Source organism: Lepisma saccharinum, chromosome 13 (assembly GCF_977018435.1).
Source record: "Lepisma saccharinum chromosome 13, izLepSacc3.1, whole genome shotgun sequence".
Lineage (NCBI taxonomy): Eukaryota > Metazoa > Arthropoda > Insecta > Zygentoma > Lepismatidae > Lepisma > Lepisma saccharinum.
In genome coordinates this window covers 23,653,518-23,679,306 of record NC_139241.1, presented here as the reverse complement: position 1 = coordinate 23,679,306, position 25,789 = coordinate 23,653,518, and the positions used below count along the sequence as shown (strand labels likewise).

General features: G+C 36.7%; 1 protein-coding gene across 1 annotated transcript in view; it reads left to right on the top strand.

Annotated features, from left to right (window-relative positions):
* LOC145997207 (platelet-activating factor acetylhydrolase-like) overlaps nucleotides 1-25,789 on the top strand; it is an 81,348-nt gene that overhangs the window by 22,545 nt on the left and 33,014 nt on the right. The window contains exons 2-7 of the mRNA XM_083133960.1: nucleotides 2,029-2,126; nucleotides 5,527-5,641; nucleotides 10,719-10,881; nucleotides 16,977-17,103; nucleotides 19,622-19,735; nucleotides 20,919-21,010. Of these exons, the coding sequence (XP_082990086.1) occupies nucleotides 2,029-2,126; nucleotides 5,527-5,641; nucleotides 10,719-10,881; nucleotides 16,977-17,103; nucleotides 19,622-19,735; nucleotides 20,919-21,010 (709 nt within the window). The remainder of the gene's footprint in view (nucleotides 1-2,028; nucleotides 2,127-5,526; nucleotides 5,642-10,718; nucleotides 10,882-16,976; nucleotides 17,104-19,621; nucleotides 19,736-20,918; nucleotides 21,011-25,789) is intronic.

Genomic DNA, 25,789 nt, shown 5'->3' with positions numbered 1-25,789 from the left:
GGTTAAACTTTCAGAAATTCTGAAGAAAATTTGGGTAGATTGGAAAAAGAGGAGACTTCTAAGCAACTTATACATGAATCAATGAGTTAAAGTGAGAACAGGAGACAAAATGACAGAAGGCTGTGAAATTGGAAGAGGAGTAGGACAAGGATGCTGCCTATTGCCTACTTTGTTTAATATCTATTTAGAAGATATAGTGAAAAATTGTTTCCAGGGCACAGGAGGTGTCAAATTGGGAGGAAGAAGAATAAAGTGCATAAGATTTGCTGATGACATGGCATTATTCGCTGAGGATGAAATAACTATAAATAGTATGTTAGAAGAGTTAAACAGCAGCTGTGAGCAGTATGGGATGAAGATAAATGTAAAGAAGACAAAGGCAATGATTATAGAGCGGAAACCAAGGAATATTAATGTGAAAGCAAACAGTGAACGAATCCAGCAAGTGGATAACTTCAAGTACCTCGGATGCACTATAAGCAGTGACATGAGCTGCAAACAAGAAGTGAAAATGAGAATCGCAATAGCAATAGAAGCTTTCAATAGAAGAAAAAATGTTTTTTGTGGACCCATGGACATAGGTCTAAGGAAGAGATTAGTGAAATGTTTTGTGTGGAGTGTACCACTATATGGTGCAGAAACCTGGACGTTGAGAAGAAATGAAGAGAAACGACTCGAAGCTTTTGAAATGTGGACATGGCGAGAAATGGAGTGTGTAAAATGGACGGACAAGGTAAGAAACGAAGCCGTACTGATATCAGCTTATGGATGATATTAAATTAACTGGATCGTATGTTATTACGAAGCGTAAGGTAGAGAATAGGGAAAGCTGGAGATTGCAGTGAAAAACCTGCCAATTAGGCAGAAAACAATGAATGAATGAATGAAACTTATAACAATGTTTGCCTGTAAAAGATTCACACTTATAGTAAGTGTTCCTTTATACCCTGTCTGTCCGTACTTATGATGCCCGTGTGCACGGTGCAGTAGATGACAACTGTTATCGGCTGTCCGCCCACTGTTGAACCATGTTAGGTACTGATAGATGCACGATAGCCTCTCCTTCAGATGAGCAAGTCAGGCTGGTTCAAAACAATAGCTATGCAGGGTGGGACTGGGTGGGTATTTCTTCCCATTATCGCGGACAGGCAATGGATCACATTTGCAGACCTCTACTTTCCAGTGAACTCTTTTGAGTGTCGAGACCTTGAATCTGCTGTTAGTTCGTTCCGGTAACAGGGCTGTTGAAATGCTACCTGGGTTAGTTTCACCAAATGCTCACTCATTCGTTTCAATTTGCTATTTCAACGTGCACTTTTCTCATTTTTATCAATTGCACAATTCAATTCAGATGTTCAAAATTAACAGAATTAGATTAATCAAGGTATTACTATTTGCATGGTTTAATAACAATTAATTTTTTTACTGATGAAGTATTTTTTCTTGTGGGTATTTTATACACAGCATGCATCCTTACGTTTTGGCTAAGAGCAATCGTCTATCAGTATTTTCTTTTCCTTACCATTTCTCAACTTTATCTTCACATAATGAAATAAAAACGTTCATGCTTCATAAGATTAGATTAATCGATGAATGTTTTTATTATTAAATGCTTTAAAACAATTAAAATTCGGACTTAGGAAGCAATATTCTTCTGGGTATTTCTTACACATTGTGTGTCCTTACATCCTATAAGAGAGCATGCATCTTGTCGAGTTAATACGACAATGTTGAAAATCTGCACATTATATTTCCTCTGAGAATAATATCTAAGGGGATCGCCAGACAATAATTTATTTACTTCTTGACTAGTTTTGAGATGTTACATAGAATTTTATAGCCCCCCAAAAATCTGTGCTCTAGGTTGCAGCCTACTGGTTATAGATACGGGTATGCAAATAATTATAGCTTGTAGATGTTGACACACAGAATCTTTTTTTCCAAAGTACACATTGTGTAAACTATATTTGAATAAATTGTAATTATTAAATCCTGTTGCTTTTTTACATTTTTATATGTTTTCCATAGGTCCCTATATACCAGGATGCATAGATGTAATGACAGATTATTCACCTTCAGGGTCCTTTGTACGTCTCTATTATCCAACACCACTTACAGATATCAAGGTAGGTTATTTTCTAATTGAAAGTGAAATCAGTTGAATCATAGTGTGCTATCATGCCAGGGGTGCCAGGTTCGATATCCAGCCTGGGCATGGTTGTTCTTTGTGTGTTCCATTAATGTATTTCATCATATCTTCATTCATCCTCATCATTGCAATTACCCAAAAGTGATGCTAAAATTAAAAATTCAACCAATCACCACAAATTTTGAGTGTTCAGAGTCCATAGGACCAAATTCTACACACAATTTTTTTGGAAAGGAAGATTGGTATAGTGCTCTTTGTAAATGTTCATTATACATTTTAATCATTATTCTCCTCCCCCCCCCCAAGAAGTATCCATGATTTTCAACATTTCTGCATGAGTGTAAGTGTGCTACATGTTAGATTTTTTCAATCGCTTGAGTTTATTGTGAATATCATAGTGACCTATTTCAATTTTCATATTTTTTATCTTCTATTATTGGAGAAAAATGAAATATTTCTCTTTCCATTAAGGTCCTTTCAACAGCAACAAAAAATCAAAATGATTTTACTATTCCACACCATTTGTGACACAAAAGGCACTGTAAGTTGGTCAAAGAAATGCAAATAAATTAAATCAAACTGATGTATCATGTGTAGTTTTTAAGAAACTGCTTGTTAATTGTTGCCACAGTGCTGGTCGATATATCCACGTCCATCCACAGGAGGTTAAGGTGTATTCATGAGTATTCCATGCTTCTTAATCCTGCAGCAATGACAGTGCAGTAATAAATGATTTTTAAGAATGTGTATTACTGGCACAATGTAAAGAGAAATGCTTCACATAATGGTTGCACCCCATTTTTTAATGTAATTGTAATTTATTCTTGTTCTGTTGACTACATTGTAGATATTTCTATCTGCAGCAGTATAACATAAAAATACATAACATGTACAATGATTATGTGATGGAATACTGTTCTTAACCCTCCATTAGTCACATGGGTGACCAGTGTTCTATATTGCTATTCATTGCAAGATTACAACACTGTGAACTGTATTGCCCATACATGGTTTTGTGTAGGTAAGATTTCTTTCGTTGTCTTTGTTCTTAGCTTTGCTGTGTTGTTCTGTGGCACTTCTAATGAGTTAATATTATAAAGTTAACACCAGTCACATGCACCCAAATGTCTAAATAGGTGCTGACCTCTGTGGCAGAGTGGTTAGCACAGCACACTGTGATGCCAGGCATTCTGGGTTCTAGTCCCCAGCCTGGACATGAGTGTTCTTTGTGTGTTGCTTCAAACTTAAAAAAAGAAAAAATGATAATAGTAAAAAAAATATAATAAAATAAGTAATAATTGAGTTTTACAACTCAACTAAAGGCCCAGTGGACACACTGAATATAATGTGATCAAATGACTAGCAGTGGTTATACAAGAAGATGGCTGCTCGGTATCTGTTATACCATGATAAATATTGCTCTAGTGAACAGTTTTATGATTTACACATACAACAAGGTCATCAAAAATGATGATCACTGGATCGGTGGCAGTTTGGAAGCAAACTACACACTGAACTTATGAAGCCATGGATGATGAACCATTTTGCAATGCGAAACTTACCGTGCCTGCTATGTTTGTCCATGGTGAAAATATTACATGTATGTACACCTAGAGGCCAAGGAAAGAAGGTAACACAAGATCTGCACCTTCTGTCCATGCATGAAAAGGAGGATGACAAAAATGTTTTGCAACCATTGTTCCAAAGTAATATGTGGGGAATACACAACAAATTGCTGTTTTAAATGTAACTATGGACATTAAATCATGTCAGAACGTTTTATATTTGTTACTAATACTATAAGAAAAAATGTTATTAGCAAATTTTAATTGCCAATAAAACTCTTCCTATGATGCAAAAGAGTAAGATCATCAAAATGACTACAGCTTAGCTTAAGTGTTCCTGATTTTCCACGTTAGCTCTCTAGGGTTAACTTTGCAATATTATATCACTTGGAAGTGCAGCTGAGTTCAGAAGAAAGACAAAGAAAGAAAATTTAGCATGCATGAACAGTATAGTTCACAGTATATTTCATACTTTATACCCACATGTGAAGTGCTTCTGGTACAACCTGTCATGTTACTTGCACTTACCGATTGGCATTTCTGGCAGAAACCACGCTGCTGTAAACTGAGTGAAATTCACATTGGGGGAAACTGAGGTCAGGCTGTGATTAAGATACACGTATTAAGATAACACCACATTAAGGTAGCAACACGCTTACAAAACAAGCTTCTTCAACGAGGCGTGGGAGTTAGACTACAACGTGACAACAGCACCTGCGTAAGTGCCTCCCTTCTGGCTTCCATTTGCTCCTCGCTGGCCAGCAGACTACGTTTTCCTTGTTTCTCATTGGCACAGAAACTTGCGACCAATCACTAGTGTGGGAAACGTGACAGGTTGTACCAAATGCAGTTTCACTATGTTATAGAAAATTACATACCTGACACAGTGTTAGAAAGTAATATATCCTTAAGTTCTCATGTAAATTTGTAACTTACCTTAGACACCAGACATGTATGATGGGCATTCAAGTGAAACCGGGACTTTTGAGTTTGTTAAACAAGTGAACCGTTTTCAAGCAGTGGAGACTGCATTTATTTTTTGACATATTCCCCTGCTTCATTTATACATTTTTCCCAGCATTAACTAATGCCTGGCAAGCTTCGGCATAGAAAGATTTGTGAGTACACCTGAAGCATCGAAGGCCAGCCTGCTTCATGACTGGGATTGTCACTGACGGACGTATATCCATCTTTGAATCGTTTACACCATACAAATGTCTTACTGTGGCTGAGCATCTGATCACCATACTGAGCTTGAAGTCTTCTGTAGATCTTCACGGATTTTATGCCTTCATTCACAAGAAACTTTATCACACATGCTGTCCCATGCACACAATAACATTGTTATCTGCCATCTTGATTAACGGTCTCTAGACTGGCGCACGGCATGTGTGTCACCTATCAGTAATAGGCTGATGCTACTCTGTGTAGGACCACCATGCCAGCATTCACTGTTATACCTGTAAAATTAAAGGTTCCGGTTGGACTTGAACGCCCCTTGTAGGTCTCTCTTTTGTTTGTGCTTCGTGAAGGAAACTGTCTATTATACATTCCTTAAAACATTTACATACTAGGCCACAGCTGATATTATCATGAAGAGCAAGCAAGACATTTTTTTCTCAAAATTTCATTCCATCCCTTTCCCTCAAAAACACTGCTTGAATCTTACATTTTAACTTGGAACAAACCTGTATTAATCACAGTAGTTATTATACCCTTAATAATTTTGTTCCTTAAGCTTTCCTCCACATTTATTTTGTGTACCTTTTTAGTAGGTATACTAATATATCTCGGTTATTACATTTATTTCAGAGTCATTCTTCTAAGTGGATAAACTGGCTGGAACAGGGAAGATACTTGGATGGATTTTCCCGCTTTCTGCAATGTTGGGCTCCCCTGTTTAAACTTTCCTACTCATTGGTAATAGGTGAGTACGCAGTATATCAGCGGTAACTGTATTTGCAATTGCTGTTACTACTTGAGTTTTCGTTGATTAACGTGTATCCTGCCAGGGTGGTTTCACCAATTCCTTCCTCCTGTGCCAAAGTGGTTATTGGACTTTATTTATCTTTTTTCCTATAAAAAAATAGAACGGCCAAGACACTTTTATGTGCACTTGACACCCCATGCCTTGTTCGTCATGCTTTATGTGCATCATTGTTATACTCGTGACCAACGGCGCACCTAGGAACAACAAAGTCAAGCCACATGTTTCGGTCATAATGACCGACGTGGCAGGGAACATGTTAATCTGACATGTTACGTTTAACTAAATAAATCAGGTGAAGGTGACACAATATGCATGTCAGAAATATTAATTCTGTTTCTGAAAAGAAAAAAAAAACATAACAAAATTGTCTCACTGATGAAGTTGATGATTCCAGCAGAGGCTCCCTATTTGTAGATTCAAAATTTGTTGTGACTTACTCCTTGATATAGGCTCCACAGAGCCAAGTCCTGGATTTTAATCCTTGGCGTTCTCTGTAATGTCCCTTCATCAATTTCATCATGTCGTAAACTCATCTTCACAATTAAAAAATAACAGAAGAATGAAGTAAAATAAATTGATTTATTGGTTTTGTTTAATTTATTTTGATCACAACTACATCACCCACATAGCAAAATGTTCAGTGCTATTCCCTTTACTGCTTGTGGTCCTGGGTTCGATCTCCAGTGGGAGCTACAAAATGTTGGTGTTGACCCAGCTTTGTAAGGACATCTGGGGTACTACTTAAAAATAATACCTGTCTTTAGCTGTGTTATTATTTTAGCATGGTTAACTAAGGGAATTAACTAATTACATTGAGGGAGATGTATTATGTGTGTGGAACACATAGCCAGTGGTTTAGTCACCTTCAAAATTAGAAAATCTCAATGGTCATAGCAGTTAATTGATAATAGAACATCGTCTGTAAATTACCAGTTAAAACTACAGTATACTTCCACAGTACCTAGGAAGATATGAGATAAGATTATGCAGAAAAGATCTCTAGAAAGAGACCAGATTAACTTTACAATTTCAAACCTTGAAATATTGGACATAACCTGCCTCAAAGACTTTCGTTGGGACAACGGGACACTTTAAGGGAAAATAGAATCTTCCTGTATTTTAAGAATATGCAGAGGAATTTTCTAGAATGGCATCAGGATCACTCACTAATTTCGAACATTGCAGTGCAGGACAGCTTTTTCACAAGCCTTTGCTGTTGCACCATGGAGATTAGCTATAATATCTGTCTGTGTGTTTGTGATTATGCACCACATGGTTAAGTGGAAAATAGGAATGTGATCTGCCAGTTGTATGGTTCAGCATGTTAAATGGTTAACTTTGGATCTTTCCACCAAACTTCCAGGCTTGATTCCCGACCTGTTTATTGTGAGTGTCCCTTCATGAATTTCATCTAATCGTTATTCATCCTCATCGTTACAATTACCCAAAAGGGGCAGACAAGCAATGCTAAGTAATAAAAATACAAATTCAGAAATACGATCAATGATTTTTAGAGGCATGCATATTTCGTTTATCACAAAATATGAAGTAACATGCTGTAATGTTCATTTTTCAGGTTTCTGAAAGGTGAGACGTGCATTTTCCTACACTTTTTTGTCACGAACTGAACTGCAAAATGGACTCCTAAACACAAAATTTAGACTTTATTTACCTTTCTGAAGTTTGAATTATCCTGTGAGTTACGGAATTCATGGAAAATTGATTAACTCTGCTGTAAATATTAGAAAAGCAAAAATGAACCCCTTTGTACAGGAATAAACTTACTACTCTGGTAACTACATAAATGTGCTATTAGACTAGATAATTTTGTGTAATAAGCAGGGCTCGAAAAATTCTGGTCGCCATGGCGACTAAAAATTTCAGCCTGGCAACTGTGATCTTTTGCTGTACTATGTATGAAATTTTGAAGATTCTAAGTTCAAATTGCAGTACAGCGTAACTTAGCAAATTATTTTTTTTATCAACGTTGTGAACATTCCATAGAATCAGTAACAATTTCTTACTCTTTGTCCCCCATTGCTTGATTTAGCGATCTTTTGAATACCGTGATGCTCAGATTCTTATACAGAATGTTTCAAAAGTCGCACAACCCAAATTTTGAAAATGTATATCATGAAAACCGTAAGAGATATTTATACCGTGTTTTCTGCATTATAAAGCCTCATCCATTGAAATATTTTTCACTGCATAAAATTATCAGTTTACGCCATACAAAAAATTAGATAAATTAATAACTGTGTTAAAATTTTTCCAGAAATGTACTTTTGAGTGAAAAAATATCTAAGAAATTATCAAAGGGCCATAATTAGATGACTGATGTTATGTCAATCTGCCATTTATGACCAATATTGGTCATGTGCAACATTTGATGGATTTTTGACTGACGATTTTATGGTTTGAGTGAAAAACTGACATTTTTGCGACATATCTTTGTAGATGGCAACACAAGCAGGTCGAAATATTGTCAACACACGCACACAACATGTGCCTAAGTATTGGCATTTTTCATTCACATGAAAAATCATAAATCAAGATTTTGTGCCGAAATTGAACTTTTGAGAGAATCATAGACTGCCCCTGGTTATCCTGAATTCTCTTTGCTCACCTACTGTGCCTGTTTTTTTTTTATTTTTATTATTGATTCTGCATGGCGTATACATTAGAGCATCGCGTGTGCTTTGCTGAAGAGTATTTTACTACTCATTCTTACAGTCATGTGCAAGACGTTTTCAAAGAAAAATACCCTGCTTCTGCCGTACCTCACAAAGCAATTGTGTTGAAAACACCAACAAATGATCCCACAAATTGTTAAGAGTTGGTATTTATTGTTAAAAATCAATTCTCAGATGTTCTCAGCAAATTAACATTTTTTTTTTTCAAATAATGTAATTGCTTTTATTTGGATAAATGCTAACATAAATTTATTAACCCAGTGATAGCCTACATGATCAGTTTAGTGCAGAAAACCAGGTGTAAATATCTCTTACAGTTTTCGTGATATACATTTTCAAAGTTTGAGTTGCGCGACTTTTGAAACACACTGTAATATGCACAATTGCTAGTAGGTGGTTTCCTGGAGCCTGATTTTCAGAGTTGGCACCTAGCTTTGAAGAAATTTTTTCGAGCCCTGGTAATAAGTGCAGTTTGTAAATCAAATTTAGGATTATATTCACAATTTTGAAATCAAAATGCCATTTGATACACCACTTTCAATCTTATTTTTCACCGCTATAACAACAATGATTTTATTTACCAGTTTTGAACCCGAAATTGACTATGTTTTTGTACTGAAATTTTACTTTGTGATTTACCAGAAATATGCACCTCTATTGGACACAACCATCTAACCCGTGGTCACTTGCTGCAAGGGCTGGACCCTCCAATGTGTTATGTTTGTAACGTCATTTTAACGATTTTGCTTTCCTGAGACAGACTTTAATCTTCCCAGCAGTTCGTCATCCCTGTTGGGCAATGACAACAGTGTTTTTTAAAACGTTTTTAGATTGTCGCGAAGAGCTGGTCTCTTCCACTGTCTGGAAGGAAACGTTTTGTGTCTTCTGACTTTTTAATGTGTTGTGTGTGTCCTGTCCAGGTCCCTTTACAACCTTGCACTTTTCATTTTTCCCAAGGGGCTTTTTACTTACACCTCTTGTTTTAACCTTTTTAAGTAAGAATTTTAGATAAGGGGATATTTCAAACTTACATCTCAATTAATCAAATAACCCAGTACTTAAACACTAATAGCCTAAATTTAAACCATCAAATAACACATTTCGTGATGTTTAACCCTGGAACAAGAAGAACTTTGACAACGTGACAATTTACTTACATGAAAATGAACTAGACTATGCTAACCAAGTAAAATTTCTATGATTGACCATTAATTAAATTAAATTTGGCATATCATACTGACTATATCTGTGATAAAAGAGTCCTTTCACAATATAATATCAAGGAAATCAATATGAATCTTTATTATGGTCTTATTTATCCTCACTTAGAATACTGTATTACAGCTTGGGGAAGAGCAGCTCACGTACATACAAAAAGAGTGTTCACACTACAGAAATGGGCTGTTAGACTTATATGCAAAATACCAACCAGATCCATCCACATGCAGAATTGGCTTTCGCGAAAACAAAATATTAACTTTATACTCATTGTATGTTTATAAATCTATGACAAGACACAAGTGAGAAACGAAGAAATTCATGGACATAATACAAGACAAAGACAAAACTTCCATATACAGACTAACAGATTAACTCTGACAGACATATCACCACATTCTGCAGGTGTAAAATTTTACAACAAACTTCCTTCTTGGCTAATAAATGTCACTCCTTTACAGAGAAAAGTACAGTTGATCAAAAAATACCTCACAGTGTAATCTCATAAACCTTACTGCTTCTAAATATAAATCTCACAAATTTAAGAAATAATGTATTTACCTTTAAAAAATCATATATGTACGACATATTTCTTTACAGATATACATGCTTATCATTGTTTGTAATATTTTGAATGTAATGTACAATTAACGTAAACTTCTGTATCACATATGTGCACTATGTGAAAATCTTCTATGTTCTTTACTGTAATATCTCTTACACCATAATTATTTTATATTTTGATGTATCTGACGATATCCATACCTATGTAAAAAGGGGTCAACGGATGAATAAAGATTATGATTATGCAATTGAAGGGTGCAAAATGGCCTAAAAGTCCTGAGGCACCCAAAACTTTTAATTCAATCAATCAATCTAGTGATTTTTTAACAAGGCAAGGAAAAATATTAATTTGATCTGAAATTTTGAAAACTGCCAGTGAATTGTATTGAATCGTTTACAGTGAATTATAGGTCAGTGATTCACGTACATTTAACATTCATGGTTGAAAATTAAATATGATTAAGACAATGACCCTTCATTCAATTTTAAAATTAAAATCTGAACTTCATTTTGGAATGAACATTAATTTTTATTTTTAGGAAATCCACAGGTTCCTGCAGTGTGGGGTGCAGCCCCATGTGAAGGTGGCCAATTTCCCGTAATCGTTCTTTCCCATGGACTTGGAGCATCACGTTTTACCTTTTCTGTGACTTCCTTGGAGCTTGCATCACATGGGTTCTTTGTAGCTGTACTGGAACACAGGTAATAGGTGTTTATTGTCATGCCTGCCCTTATATTGCATCTGTTAATTACTTTTATCGTAGTTATTGTGTGTGAATGATGTGTTATAATGAGTTTATCAAGTTATATCTTGTCAGGCACTTTACAAGTTGTTAGTTGTAATTTAAATGTAATGAATGTGTATTACATGTGTCTGGTAATAAAAGATTAACAGTTGCTATAGTTGAACCACAAGCAAAAAAACCTGCGCAGACCCACGACTCCTGTGCACTGTACTCCCGCTTGGAGGGGGGAGGGTGGACCATGCTTCCTTATGGCTCGATCTGAACGGAGGAAGGAAAAGCTGCGCAGGACTTTTTGTTCAAGGTTTTTTTCCTTGTGGTCTCTCTATACTTGTGGTTTGGTAGGAAGCAGGAAAAACAGATTTGTTTCAACAGAAGAAAAGGAATAGAAAAAAAAATAATGATTTAAAGCAAGTTTAATGCTGATTAATTTATTTGTTTTTATTAAAGCCATTTCATGCACAGATAGGCTTATCAGGAATGGACCTAAAGTTTAAAGTGGGATCTGAACCACTGTGCAATTTGCCTCCACTGGGCATTGAACCTGAGACCCCTTGATTATAAGACGACGGCGTTACCAGTATGCCATCGGGAAGGCCCTAAGTTTAATGCTCAATATACCTGATTACATTAATGAAAAAGTACCACATTGTGTTCATCACTCTTAAATGACACAATAAAATATGTCTACATTAATTTAATTTTATAATACACAGCACTAAAAATAGTAAAAGCACTTATAAAAAAGGCATGAAAAGCATTGGAACTCTTTTCATAAGTATTTTCAGTGCTGTGTTTGTAAGTAGTATGACTAACTCACCCATATTTCCTAGAAACTTGAAATAGCCACCAAATACATTCTGACATATGACTTGTCAAGTCAGACAACTTCAAGATCTTCTTTGCATATGAAGAAATAAAAAATATCAGTGGACAAATACATATAGGTTGGGACTAGTGAACATAACATAACATAATGGCGTTAAAATTTTGGTGGCCTGGGAGTATGTCAGGTGGTATTTCCTAGTCACAGGATATAATTACTTTTATGTTAATGACAAAATTTCCGACAAAAAGAAGGGTTGGCTATGGGCAACCCTATTTCAGGCCTCGTAGCCAATATCTTTATGCACTACGTTGAAAAAACTGCTTTAGAATGATTAGGGGAGGGGTTGAAGTATTAATGGAGATATGTCGACGACATCCTCATCATTGGGGACGAAAAGGAACTCGACAAGGTTTTACCGAATTAGGAAAACAAGACACTAGAATTGGTTTTACCAGGGAAAACCTGGTTGATGGGAAGATCAATTTTCTAGACCTTTGCATTACCAAAAGTGACCAAGGGATTGTAATCGGGGTTTATCATAAACCGTTGGCAGGCGACTTATACCTCCACAAGAAATCTGAACATTCTAATAGGATAAAGTCCAATGTTTATCTTAATTTTTTCATCCGAGCTAAAAGACTATGTAATGACGAAAAAGAAAAAGAAGAAGCATGGATAAAGAGGGTGGGTTTAAAAAATTGGTATACAATACTGGATATGGAAAAGGCGGCCAAGAAAGCGAAGAAAATAATAAGGAGGGAATGCTCTTATAGCGATAAGGAGAAAGAAAGAGATGAAACTGGAGTAGGTAAGTGCAGAAATGAAACCTATTTTGTTGGAATTCGCTATTGTAAAGGTGTCTCCGAAAGAATTGAAAAAACAGTGCGAGGGTATGGTGTAAAATGTGGGATAAAAGCCCCTCAGAGCATTGAAAAGCATTTCACCGAATATTAAAGGGGGGGGGGGGAATCGGCAAGATAACCCAGAAGGGCAAAAGGGAGTTTATAGGATTGAATGCGAATGTGGGAAGGAGTACGTGGGACAGACGGGAAGGAGCATGCGCATCGGGTGGGGTGAACACGACAAGGATATAAAGGAGGGGATACCCAAAACTGAACTTTCAGAGCACATATTAGTTAGCAGGCATAAGATCGCAACAAGGGAAGTTATCAGAAAACTGAACAACAAATTGGATAGGAATGTTTATGAAACAGCCTATATATGCACGGATAATTGGAATAAACTTAATAGAGATGATGGGAATTTGGAAGATGGATTAATTGCATTTTTCAAAAAATGGAATAAAGCTGTGAATAATGACGCCAAGTTGGGTTTCCATGTTACGTCTGAGGTTAGGAAGGCTGCTGAGGCAGAAATTGAGTTCATCTTGGACTGCTGATGCACGGGTTTCATGAGGGGAGAACCAAGGAGGGCAAGTTTGCTTCCTTTTCCGTGTTGAGCATACGCTGCACATTCGCTTCTCCCAAGCACTGGCTGGGTGGCTCCTAACAGCTGCTTCAGACATTTCTTTTATGAGGTTTTAGATTGTGATATGCGCGGTTTTAGATTTGTGTGTGTACAGAATGACTGTTTTTATAGCTACAATGCGGGTTCTTCAGTAAGTGTTTTTTACCATAACCTTTAACCTACATCCTCAAATAACATTTTCTTAATGTGACACCATGTTTGGTGCCTAATACGCATTAACCTGAAGAAGGAGGCAGTCTTGACCTCTGAAACGTTGTTTTGATCGACAAATCGTACTCACACACGTAAGTAATTAATCTTAGATCTTTTAAAAGTTCTTTATTATTTAGCTGTGAGTAATACGCACATCACAATATGTTACCAAGCATAATCGGCATTTCTTTGGAAAGTCACTCATTGCTTTACGATACATGACCACTGAAATGGCACAAATTTCTTCCTCATTTGCTCTTATCAGTGTGATTATGTCTCGTGGTTTCTGAGCATGAACCATTTCATTCAAATAATTCCACAGCCAGCCTATAGTCACAGGCTGTGAGATCGTGGGTGCAGGCTGACCATTCTTTAGGTTTTCTTCTTCCCAAGCACCTGCTTGGCAAATTGCGATACATAATTTTCCTTGCTGCAGTGAGGGGGCATATCATCCTGCTGGAATAAGCAATGTTCATCACTGGCACCATGAAGTATTTTACAGTGCCGATCAGCATTAACAGTCTCCTCCAAGATTCGCATTCCTAGCAATCTTTCCCATCCGATCATTGCCCAAACTGTGACTGATCCGCATTTGAATGTGTGTCTTCAGTAACTTGAGGAAACTACGAGACATCACCATGCTGAGATTGTGCCCATTATGCTTAGATGTAAACACCGAGCAGTTTGAGGCCATAATGTGAGTCTGGTTGGTATTGTTGTGTAATGTTCTTCAATTTAAAGAATTGACTTTCTAACTGCACTATTTCACTTCCTGTAGTCACAATACTGTCATCACATGACGCGATCAAACATGTAGCCATATTTCTGACTCACTGTGTATATAGCTACAAGTAACAAAAAAAATCCTCCTTGGAGGACCTTGAACCACAGTTGACTCACGATGCTGCCATGTTTACATCATCAAGTATAGGTTCAGTTGGTGCACTCGGAACAGGCACACTGTTGTCATGAGCCACAAACCTCCTGGCAGCTGGACAGATTGGGTACAGAATTTTGTTTATTTCTTCTGGAATATACAGACATATCTACAGTACAAAGTTAACAGTGCTTATATTATATTCATTTGTTCTTACCAAATTACAGGTACAGCAAATTATCATCACTAGAGCCACATATTTATGGTGAAGAAAATATCAAGATTTTGGTACAAAAACTGGGCATACAACAGAATCGAAAGCAGTATATAAACTGACATTTTGATGTTAAAATGGTGAATAAAAACCTAAATTTGATGTAAAAACTATGCTTAATACACAAATTTAATATTTCACAAGATAATTCAGACCTCTGAGGGTGTCACATCATTAAAGAAACACAAATATTTGTGTTTTATAGTTTATTTTGCAGTTCATTTCTTATCATTTGGTGACAAACCATGGTTGCAAAATACACCTCACACCTTCCATAAACATGAAAAATTAACATTGCAATGTGTTATTTCACATTTTGTGTTTTCGTCAAATACAAAATAGGTATGCCCCTAGTCATCACACATTTTGTTACCATGCAACCACATTTGAAAATTAACCTAACATATCTCACAGCACACTATGTGTACTTAGTTTTTCTCTTGATTGCCAACCACACAACCGAAGTATGCAGTTTTCACTGTTTTTCCAATAGGCCTTTTCTGTGACTTAGGAGCAAACGATGCACACACACAACAAAAACTGTCAGCCGAATTTTTGCAACTATCAATCTTCGACTTTACTATGCCTGTTGGAAATAAAATATGTAGCCTCTGACAAGTATCACCTTCATTGTTATGCTCACGAACCATACTGGCGCAGTTGCCTTCAGCTTCAGAAGGCAACACGTATGCTTTACTCTATTGTTATTTTCAGGGTCATCAATGTCAGCACTGCCATGTTGTTCACTGTCTTTGAACAACTGACTTGAAAAAAAGTAATAAAAACAAAACATGAATAATCTTTTACGTGCTATATGCTTGTATATTCTACATAATAGCATTTTTCTAACTTATAACAGGGTGGGTGTCTACCAGTCAAAAATATCAAGAAATTATGGTTGTAGTCGAAGAATTTTTGCTATATTTTACAGTATAGAGGATTTACATTGTTATATACCTGTACTGGAATTTGATAAAATTGAATATTTGGAAATCTAAAATTGTATTGAGTAGTGGTTAAAATTTGTTCATCTCGTTTCATAAGAATTACATTCTTATATATGTAAAATTTATTAAAAATATGAAATAAAGTAATGTTGCCATTCCCTATCCAGGATGAAGTCTGAAGCATTAATTTTTACATGCATTAATAATTAAAGCAAGTGTAAATCTCTTGTTAAAGTACAGCTTCAGTTTTCATCTATGGTAGGGATTTTTCAGTGAATAAAGATATCTATTTTCTTAATTTCCAACCATACCTAAGCAGGGGGCTATTAAATAAATGTTAAGGAAAAGAAAAAAGGCCAAGAAAGAAGAAAGAAAAGTCAAGAAAAAGTCAAGAATTGTGAATTTTTGTTATTTTGGTAGACATCCTGTCTAAGCATATTAGAATTTGAAATGTGCATGTCAGAAATTTTTTGTACTATATTCAAACATGAGGGGGGTGGAATACAGTAAGAATCAGCCATTCCCCAAAAACTTCTACCAAAATTATGTTTGCTATTGAAAGTAATAAATAGGGATATGAGCTGATATAAAATTTTGGCCAATACCAAGAGAGTATCGGTATTAAATTTACCAATCCGATATAAAATACCAAATGGTTCACTGACCCCTTAATAAATGTATGATACCAGATGAACCAGGTAGCATCACATGGCCATCCTCCGTAGCGGAGTCTGTGTATTGTCCTGTGTTTTGTCCATATATGTGCTGAGTGCCCCTTTACAGCCTCAGCTTTTAAGTAGGTAAAGAGGTTCTACTCAGAGAGAGATATATTGACTGTAGCTACGGTAAGGGGCTGTGTGCGCCCTGTCTAGTGATGGGTGCACATCGCCTAAGTGCTGACACACCCAAAAAAAAATTATTTCAATCAGATGAACCAAGCCTTTGCAATGCAAAAGAATCTGTATATTTAGATATTTAGTTTTAAAAAAAAAAATGGACACTATTTTGTTCATATTCATAAAAGTGTGACAAAATGGCACATTATTACACTACATTGTAAGATATTTATAGATATATCTAATCTTTAAAATTATTGGTAATTTTATTAATCAACCAACACACCTATGCCTTTATTGCCCGATGCCGATAGAGTACCAGCACTGTACAAATGCCAGACCATCCTGTACTGCAACTACCCATTGCTATTGACCCCATGTAAACCTGTGAGTATCCTTCAGTTTAAATTAGTTGCCTATTTTTCAAGGTACATGGCACTATTCTTCACATATTTTCAGGCTGTCGGTCAGAACAGGAATATGCAGATTATCTGAAATAAATGTGACATTTACAGTGAAGTAACTAATTCGAGTGTATGTTTGAGGATAGTCTCTGCACTTTTCAATGTCTCTTTTACTTATCTGTTGCACTATCCCTGGATGTATTTTAGGGATGGAACTGCATGTGCATCCTTCTACTATGAATCTGAAGAGGACCAGAGAAATAATCACCCAACTTGGATAATGCATAAAAAGATGGACGAAAGAAAAAAGCAATACCCAGTTAGAAATCAGCAGGTATGTAATTGCCTCACTTATATCCTTTTATTTCATCAATTTCATCACAACATTACTCATCCTCATTTTCGCTATTAGACAAAAGTGGTAGTAAAAAATGAAGTAAAAGAAACAAACTCAATCAAAGGAAATACAGGGTGGCTCAATAAGTCACTTAACACTCCCGATACAAGGCCACTACAGCGTGCAACATGGAAATGGTGATGACCAATCGTTATCAGGCTAAGGGGGAACCACATTGACGCCACCCGCATGGTCGGCGGCCATCTTGATGTCCGCCATCTTGAATTCAACTTCAGAATTTTAAATGGGAAGGGGGGTGTTCCTCTCTATTGTAAAAAAAACTCTGTAAAAAGTACCTTCTTCCATAAGCAAGGATGAAAAAACCTGTTTATTTAACAAATCCAAGTAGCCCTAAGCATTTAAGGTTCCGTTAATGAAAAATTGACTAACCAGTCGTGTTCCACACAGCACGACACACCATTAACTTACCAGCACTAACCATTCAGCTTTGATCTGTCGAAAATGGGTTATCAGATAAAAAGCATCGAATATTCTGTTTATGAACTCCCTTATGAACATAAACATTAGCCTTGTCACTGTGAAGGATTTTTCATTTAATGGAAGCGTTACAATGTAATTGTTCGTGACAACCATTCATAATGCACAGCTCTTCGTGGACGTATCCGATTAAAATCGTGTGCAATGGCATGCGAACTTCTTTCCCTAGACATCGCTTTGATGTCGATGCATTACCAATGCGCTAAACAAATTTTAAGGCATTTTTCTAACACCTCGAAAAGGAGCAAATTGGTACAAGAATTCAGTCATAACTTTTTATTGGTTAAAGATACGTCGAAAAAACCTTCACCGTTGCATTTCTCGTGAAATTCTAGCCTGATTTGATATATCATATCACCCCCTTCCCATTTAAAATTCTGAAGTTTAATTCAAGATGGCAGACATCAAGATGGCCGTCGACCATGCGGGTGGCATCAGTGTGGTTCCCCCTTAGTCTGGCAACGATTGGTCATCACCATTTCCACGTTGCGTGCTGCAGTGGCCCTGTACCGAGGGTGTTAAGTGACTTTTTGAGCCACCCTGTATGTGATGCACCACTAAACAATTTAGGACTCTCCAATGGCATAGTGGCAAGAAACACTGTCCAGAGAAATTCCACCCAATGCAAGCTCATACGTTTCAGTTTGGTATTGCCACATGTTCTTTTTTTCTCGTTTTTATCAATTGTGTTATTCAATGCAAAAGTTCAAAATGAATAAATGAAGGTATTACTATTTACATGCTTTAAAACAATTAAAATTGTTATGAGAAATTTTTCTTGTGGGTATTTTTTTACCCATCGCATGTTTTTACTTTATGGCAGAGAGCACTTATTTTGCTGTATTTTTCTTTCTAATATTTTCTAATTTTTTTCTTTGCATAATGAAATAAAAATGTTCAAACTTAATGAAATCAGATGAATCGATGAAGGTGTTATTATTTACATGCTTTAAAACAATTAAAATGCAGACTTAAGAAGCAATTTTACTTGTGGATATTTTTTACCAGCGTGTGCTCTTACGTCCTAGCAGAGAGCATGCTTGGTTAAGAATGCTTTTTGATGTATCCGTTACACTGGGATATTCCATATAACAAGGACCTAAGTGGGCAGAATAGGGAGGCAGACCTTGAGGTACAGTCACGGACACTGCTGGGTTGTAACAATTACATTGAAAGACGATGCATTTATTACAACCCAGAACTGTCCGTGACTGTACATCCCCCACTTCTTGATGACATCTGGATACGTTGCCAACTCCTTAGGGCTGAGCCCCTTTTAACCAGTATAAATATCAACTCTTATTGATTGCCACGGATACCCATTCTTGAAAATTGTATGAATTTGATGCCATTCTGAGTATTTATAATTTTAATATGCAAGTTTTCTATTGAATATATCCCCCAGAATTCTGCCAGTTTTTTTTTTCATAAAATATTCATAGTTTTACATATACTAATTTAATCAGAAAATCCACATCCCCTACTATATTGTTTCAAACACAAACTGCATTTTGCATAATTTTCTGGATATTTAGACTTTGAGAAAGTGTCACATTACATCATTGCAGGCTCAGTGAGACATTATCATGTGGCAACTTTCATCTAGCAGCAAAATGTCCATTATACATTGGAGAAGCACATGTCATCTCTCGCTGTTTCTTTTTGGGTCTTTCTCAAGCTAATCTTTGAATTTAAAACATTGGCAGTGCATACTGTTCACAGGTCAAACAAAATGATTGTCGAGTACTTCCTTTGTAGGGGAATGAGAAGGGACATGTATTCCTTCCTTTGAAAAACTAATTTTAGTGAAAGGAAGCACTTAGTGAAGGTAGAAATGTGCTTCTTTTCTGTGGATCACTCTTTGTATTTGAGAGAATTTGCAATGAGTTTTACATAATGCTTATTGACTGAATTTTCCCCACTTCATTTCATGTGCTGATTCCTTTTCCCCTTCCAGGTGCATCAAAGGGCAGTTGAGTGTCAGAAGGCTCTGGATTTGCTGGAAAAAATGAACAGGGGTGATTTAATACACAATGTGTTGAATAATGGTTTTCCGCTGGAGTGTTTCAAGGTAAGCTATTTACATATGCATGTTTCTTATACCATTCAAACATATTTGCTTTGCGTGTCAAAATAGTATGCTGAAGCATCATTTATAAGAAAGACTAAATTTTCTCACCATGCAGAAAAAAACTATTAGGGGCATTCCAGTGTTACGTGTGTGAAGTTCACACATAAATGTAAAGTTCTAGACATGTGATTGGCTTAAACTATTCATAATGAACTCATTTCATAGAATCATGAAGTACATTGTGGTGTCTGCTAACAAATAAAAAAAACCTTGAATATGATGACAGCCTGAATGCATGAAAAGCAGTAACGAAAATTCATTACGTGTGTGACACTTTAAAACTGTAGCAAAATTTGACTGAACCATAGACACTACAGATGTGGTGATATATGCAAATTATATGTATATGCAAATTTAAACCTTAATGCAATTAAAAACAATAATTTCCATATTGATTCATTTTATTATTTATAGGGAGTGGGACCACTTCATGGAAAGTCTCTGTTGGTACCATTTACATTACATTGAACATAAACATTTTTTATAATGCAAAGTTTACACCATGTGGCATCTTCATGAGGATTGACCAGTATGTGTAAAAATTCTGTGTGTGATTTTGAAATATGTTCCGATCATTTCCAATAAATGTCTCAGTACCTTTCCAGTTAACCCTTCTGAATATTGGGACCTTGAATCGGCTGTGAAACTTCATTAGTTCTGCTTGCAGGGCCATAGAAAGAAATACTGCCTGGGTAAATTTCACCCAATGTGCACTCATACGTTCAGTTTGATACTTCAACATATTTTTTTTCTTCTCATTTTTAGCAATTGTGTGATTCAGTGAAAATTTTCAAACTTAATAAAGTTATATTAATCAATGAAGGTATTACAATTTACATGCTTTAAAGCGATTACAATTTGAACTTAATAAGCAATTGTGCTTGTTGGTATTTTTCATCCAATGTACATCCTTGAGTCCTTGCAGAGAGTGCTCATCCTGCAGGGTTAAAGCTTATTAGCTGATTTTGTTGTTAAATGGTATGAAACTGGCAAAAATTGAAATAATAGTGTATGTTAAAATTAACAAGAGTTAAAGTGGTGAAGGACTTGAGGTTAATAATGTACAGGTACATGTCAAACTGAGTGACATTCATATTATACATAATTTTTGTTGTATTTTCAGGGGAGGTTACAAGTTGAATCACCTTTCATAATGGGGCACTCCTTTGGTGGGGCTACGACCCTACTGACATTGGGTTTGGAACCTCGTTTCAAGTAAGTTACCACTCCTTTGCTTGCTTTTTAGAAGGTTGCATGTCATAAGCAGATATATTGATGAGGGGTATTTTTTAATCGAACTGCATTTTAACACATTCGGGTCTGGCCCCATAATACAGCATTTTTACCTCTGGTCTGCGGTTTTTGGTTGTTTTTCAAAAAATCGTAGAAAAAAATATTTTTAATTTGTTTTTATTTACCACACATTTCTTAAATCTACAAAACTTCCTCTTTTCAATGAACAAAAATTTGTTAAATTTTCTTTTCATTTTCAGACATTTTTGAATATTTTTTCAGCAATGTTTTGTGAAAAAAAAGTACAACATTGTAACAAATGTTAATATAGAGATATTTTAAGTTCGTAATCTGGAAATTTCAATAATTAACTACATAAACTATCAATACATCTTTTGGATCTTGCATAAAAATTCTTCTTATGAGCACATAACAAAAAATAATTACAAAAATACAGAAGGTTGTTCGGAATCTCTGGTGATTTTGAAAGCCGCTGGCGTTGCTGTTATCAAAGTCAGTTCGTCCAAACGGTGCATGCTGAGTCACATCAGTACCGAGAACGCGTGTGCAGAGTTTTGTGCCATTTACCTACAACGATGCCGAAGAAAATTGAACCATACTGGGAGGGCTACATAACAGCTCTTTCCGATGTTAAATATAGCTATTCGGCAATCAAAGGAATGTTCAAGAAGCGTGGTTTTCTGATATCGAAGAACGGTATCGTTGCGGTATTGAACAAAAAAGGCAAAGGCCAAATGGGCCTAATTCCACAGGGAAAGAAACAGGCAAATCCACGAGCAGCTACGAGTGTACACCGGACATAGTGAGAAAAGTGAAGGCCCTTGTGTCAGGTGGTAACCCTGCCCCCCAAAAGAGTATCGCACGTAAGTTGGGAATGTCTGTGTCAACACCATAATCAAGAAGGACCTGCAACTAGAAATGCGGCATAAGCGGCGAGTTCACAAGCTGTTGCCTCGTCACATTGCAGAACGTCGCACGAACACTAGAAAGCTCTATGAGACCTATCTTGCAGGGGATAGATGGAAAAATGTGGTGACATTAGACGAAGCATATGTCTACCTTAGTGACTGTCACAAACCCCACGCGATTTACTACCGCCCTCGCGACAAAAACAATTATCAAACATTGTATCGAGAATGCCAGGAAAGTTTTCCACGGGGTTTCATGATCATCGCTGGATACTGCTATAATGGCAAGCTCGCAATTCGCCGTGTAGCTAATAATGTGAAGGTGAACTCCACGTACTATCAGGATGAGGTTTTAACACCCATTTATAACATAGATATCCCGGCACTGTATGGGGGGGGGGGGGGGCAAAAACCAGGTCTGGGTGCACCAAGATAAAGCATCCAGCCATACCTCCCGTTCGACTCGTCTGTTCTTACGGGCCTTAGGAAAGAGACGTCCACGCACTCTCAATGGCCTCTGGAAAGCCTGTCAGGAGGAGTGGGAAAAGTTGGACATGATAACTCTTCGGAAAAGTCTGTGCAATGGAAATTACGTTGTCGGGCTATAGCACGGTATGCTGGTTTTCCAATTGAGCATGATCGTTGGTGGCGACATGGGTTTTCATGAACTTATCACCCTTCCAACATTGTCCTCAGAGATCCCGAACAACCTTCTGTAATTACAAATTACAGGTAATTAGCTTTTGTATGAAAAAGTGGTTGCAGGACAGGACCAGACGATGTATCAGTTGGTTCTGCGTCATCTGTAAAAATTAAACAAATAAATAAGTAAAATAAATTTTCATTTGACATACACTATACAAAATAATAAATGGAAAAACTAAAAATACATCAGTGCATGTAAGAGAATCAAGCAAGAGGCAAGATGAATAGACCCAAAAAAATGACCTCTTCTCACTTCATTCATAAAATACTAGAGTTTGCAAGACTGTTTATATTGTCAACAATTAATTATTACGAATACAACCTAACTTCCAAATCTTCAAATTCATCTTCATCATCAAAATCGTCGCTAACTTCAAACTCTGAGGCGAAATCCTTATGTAGAATTTCCACTATGCAGTCTGGATCTAACAACGCCATTCTAAAAATGTAACGTACATCAACCCAACAACAAACAGTTGCAGGTGCGAGATACAAATAGCACATGAGTCACCTAGCAGTCGGAATTTCAACAGAGGGGCTTGAATGAACACGCACATGAGACAAAGTACGAACATAGCCCGTAGTTCAATCAGCAAAGCGATTGCATACCGCAGGATGAGCTATGCCTATCGTTCGTCCACATTGACTTTAAGTACACTGCGGGCTATGCCCGTCGTGAGACCCCAATGTGTTAACTGCTGTTAATAATATCTGCCATTTCATGAGATTTATGCATGGTTTGCTATACATGAATCATAGTAGATCTTTGAGGCAGCTGTCAGACCAAAGCAACATGTGACAGGTGATGTGTGTGTTATGTCCTGTGATTTTTCTTGATGTACATTTTTTATGTTACTACGTAGATTTTCAGCGAGAAATGCATGCCGTTGCAGGATCTGTTGCCTACAATTACAGTAAACAGGAAGCAAACATAGTGCTCCTACTTATTGCCAGTATCTAATTCACACGAACAGTGTATTATGGTGAGTGTGCTTCTTTCATTTACATGCCTGCCAGATATGTTTTGAGTGCATTGATAGGTATGGTGGGTCTGCCTATGCAATGTGTGTTGGACTTACATTTAATTTCAGTAGTAGCCATTGCCATCATCCGCTTGGGAACATGTTGTTCTGTAACCTTGATTTTTAGGGAGGAGTCTGGTTGACAAAGTCCTAGTGAACTACCGTATTTACGCATGTATAATGCGCGTGCGTGTATAATACGCACCCTCGTTTTTGATGGGGAAAAGCAACAAAAAAATATATCTCGTATATAATGTGCAGTACAATCAGGGAGTCGTAACGTACCCAATTTGCGTTACACGTTACGTTCCATTTTGTAGGAGGAAGAGTATGGTTCAGCTGCTGGTACCCATGTAACGTAACGAAATGCAATATGTTACAGACTGACGTTACAGAGAACGTAACAAAATGTATTATGGTAGATATTAACGTTATAAAGGAACGGAACGAAATGAGCACATTGGAACATAACGTAATATGCAATATGGTATATACTACCGTTACAAGGATACAAGGAACGTAGTAACGAAATGCATTGTGGTATATACTAGCGTTACAAAAAAACGTAACGAAATGCAACATGGTAGTAAATAACGGTACATAGGAACGTAATGAATGCAATCCTCCGTAACGGAACGAAGTGAAAGGCAATATGGTTAATTAACGTTACATAGGAATGTAACAAAATGTAAACCACTGTAGCGGAACGGAACAAAATGCAGTTGGGTACATACCATCTGCATAAGGAACGTAAATAAATTCAGTATGGTAGATGTTAACGTTACAAGGAAAGAACAATTCACAAATGTTTGCTAGTAACGTTATAGGTGCGTGACAAATATAATCTATTAAACATCAAGGAAGAAAAAGGAATAGCCCAAATCTCTTGCCATTCATTGGAACATTGCGAAAAATAACTCAGTATATTGTGTGGGATTAATGTTTCGTTAAAAATATGGTTGTTTGTAAATTAATGAATTTCCACCAGGGTTGTTAAAGGATCAGGAATTTTAAATCAATTCAATTCAGGTTCAGCAGGGAATATTAGCAAGCATAAATGGATCTGGACCGTAAAGAGCCTTTTTATGTTTAAGGTATTTAAATAAGTTCCAGGAACCTTTTTTCTGGATCAATTGAAATACGGCACAGGGTCCTTCGTTCCGGATCAATTTAAAGACGGTCTAAGTTCCATATTTGAAATGAAACAATACGCAACTTGGACCGAATTTACACTGTGATAGAACAGGTTCCGGTATTGTTGCGGAACCCAATAGAACCCATTAGTTGATGGGTTCGTGGACGTTTAAAAACCCTGATTTGAAAATTACACTTTTGGCTCGAAATTGAATAAACCTTCCATGTAGTGTAGAAATGAGTAGCCATAGGCGTGCGCACGAAGTCCAAAGGGGGGGTTAATGCCCCGCCCTAATCATGGACGTCTGCAGATATTTTCGACGGAGGGAGAAGCGAGGTATTTTTCCATGGGGCATATTACCCCGATAATAGTGTTGCCCCCTCAAGAAACACCACTTGAATTCGAAATTATCGCATTCCTGCATACCCATTATAATAATTAATGTAAATTACTATGACTGGAATCAAATTATACGTGTGAAATATATACTTTTAGCTGACATTCGTTTTCTAAAGGAGAGAGGTGGCCATCCGCACCCCCCTTTCAGATTTCCATGCCCCTATATTATTATACTTTAATCCAGAAAGTTAGGGGAGAGGAATTTTATCGCCGGTTATTAAACTATATTATGCTCTTGAAGAAAATGAAGTATTTTTAAGCCAATGAAAGTTCACAAAACAACTACGGCTAAAGAAGGTGCAGTGGTGCAACCACAGGGGGGGGGGGGAGATTGGGCCTCAACCTTGGACGGAAATCAATTCTAAGGGGTAAGGTTGCAAACATTGAACTATGGAAAGAAAGGTTGCAGAATCTAAGAGTTGCAGGACAAAACGATACTAAAGACGGATTTAGTTTTCACGTCTTTCGTGCATTATTTCTTCCAGACGGTCAAGAGCATCTGCAAGGAGGCACAGAAGGGCAATTGCCCCCTTTCGATTTATATCTTTATACAAATGTAAATAAAGTTATA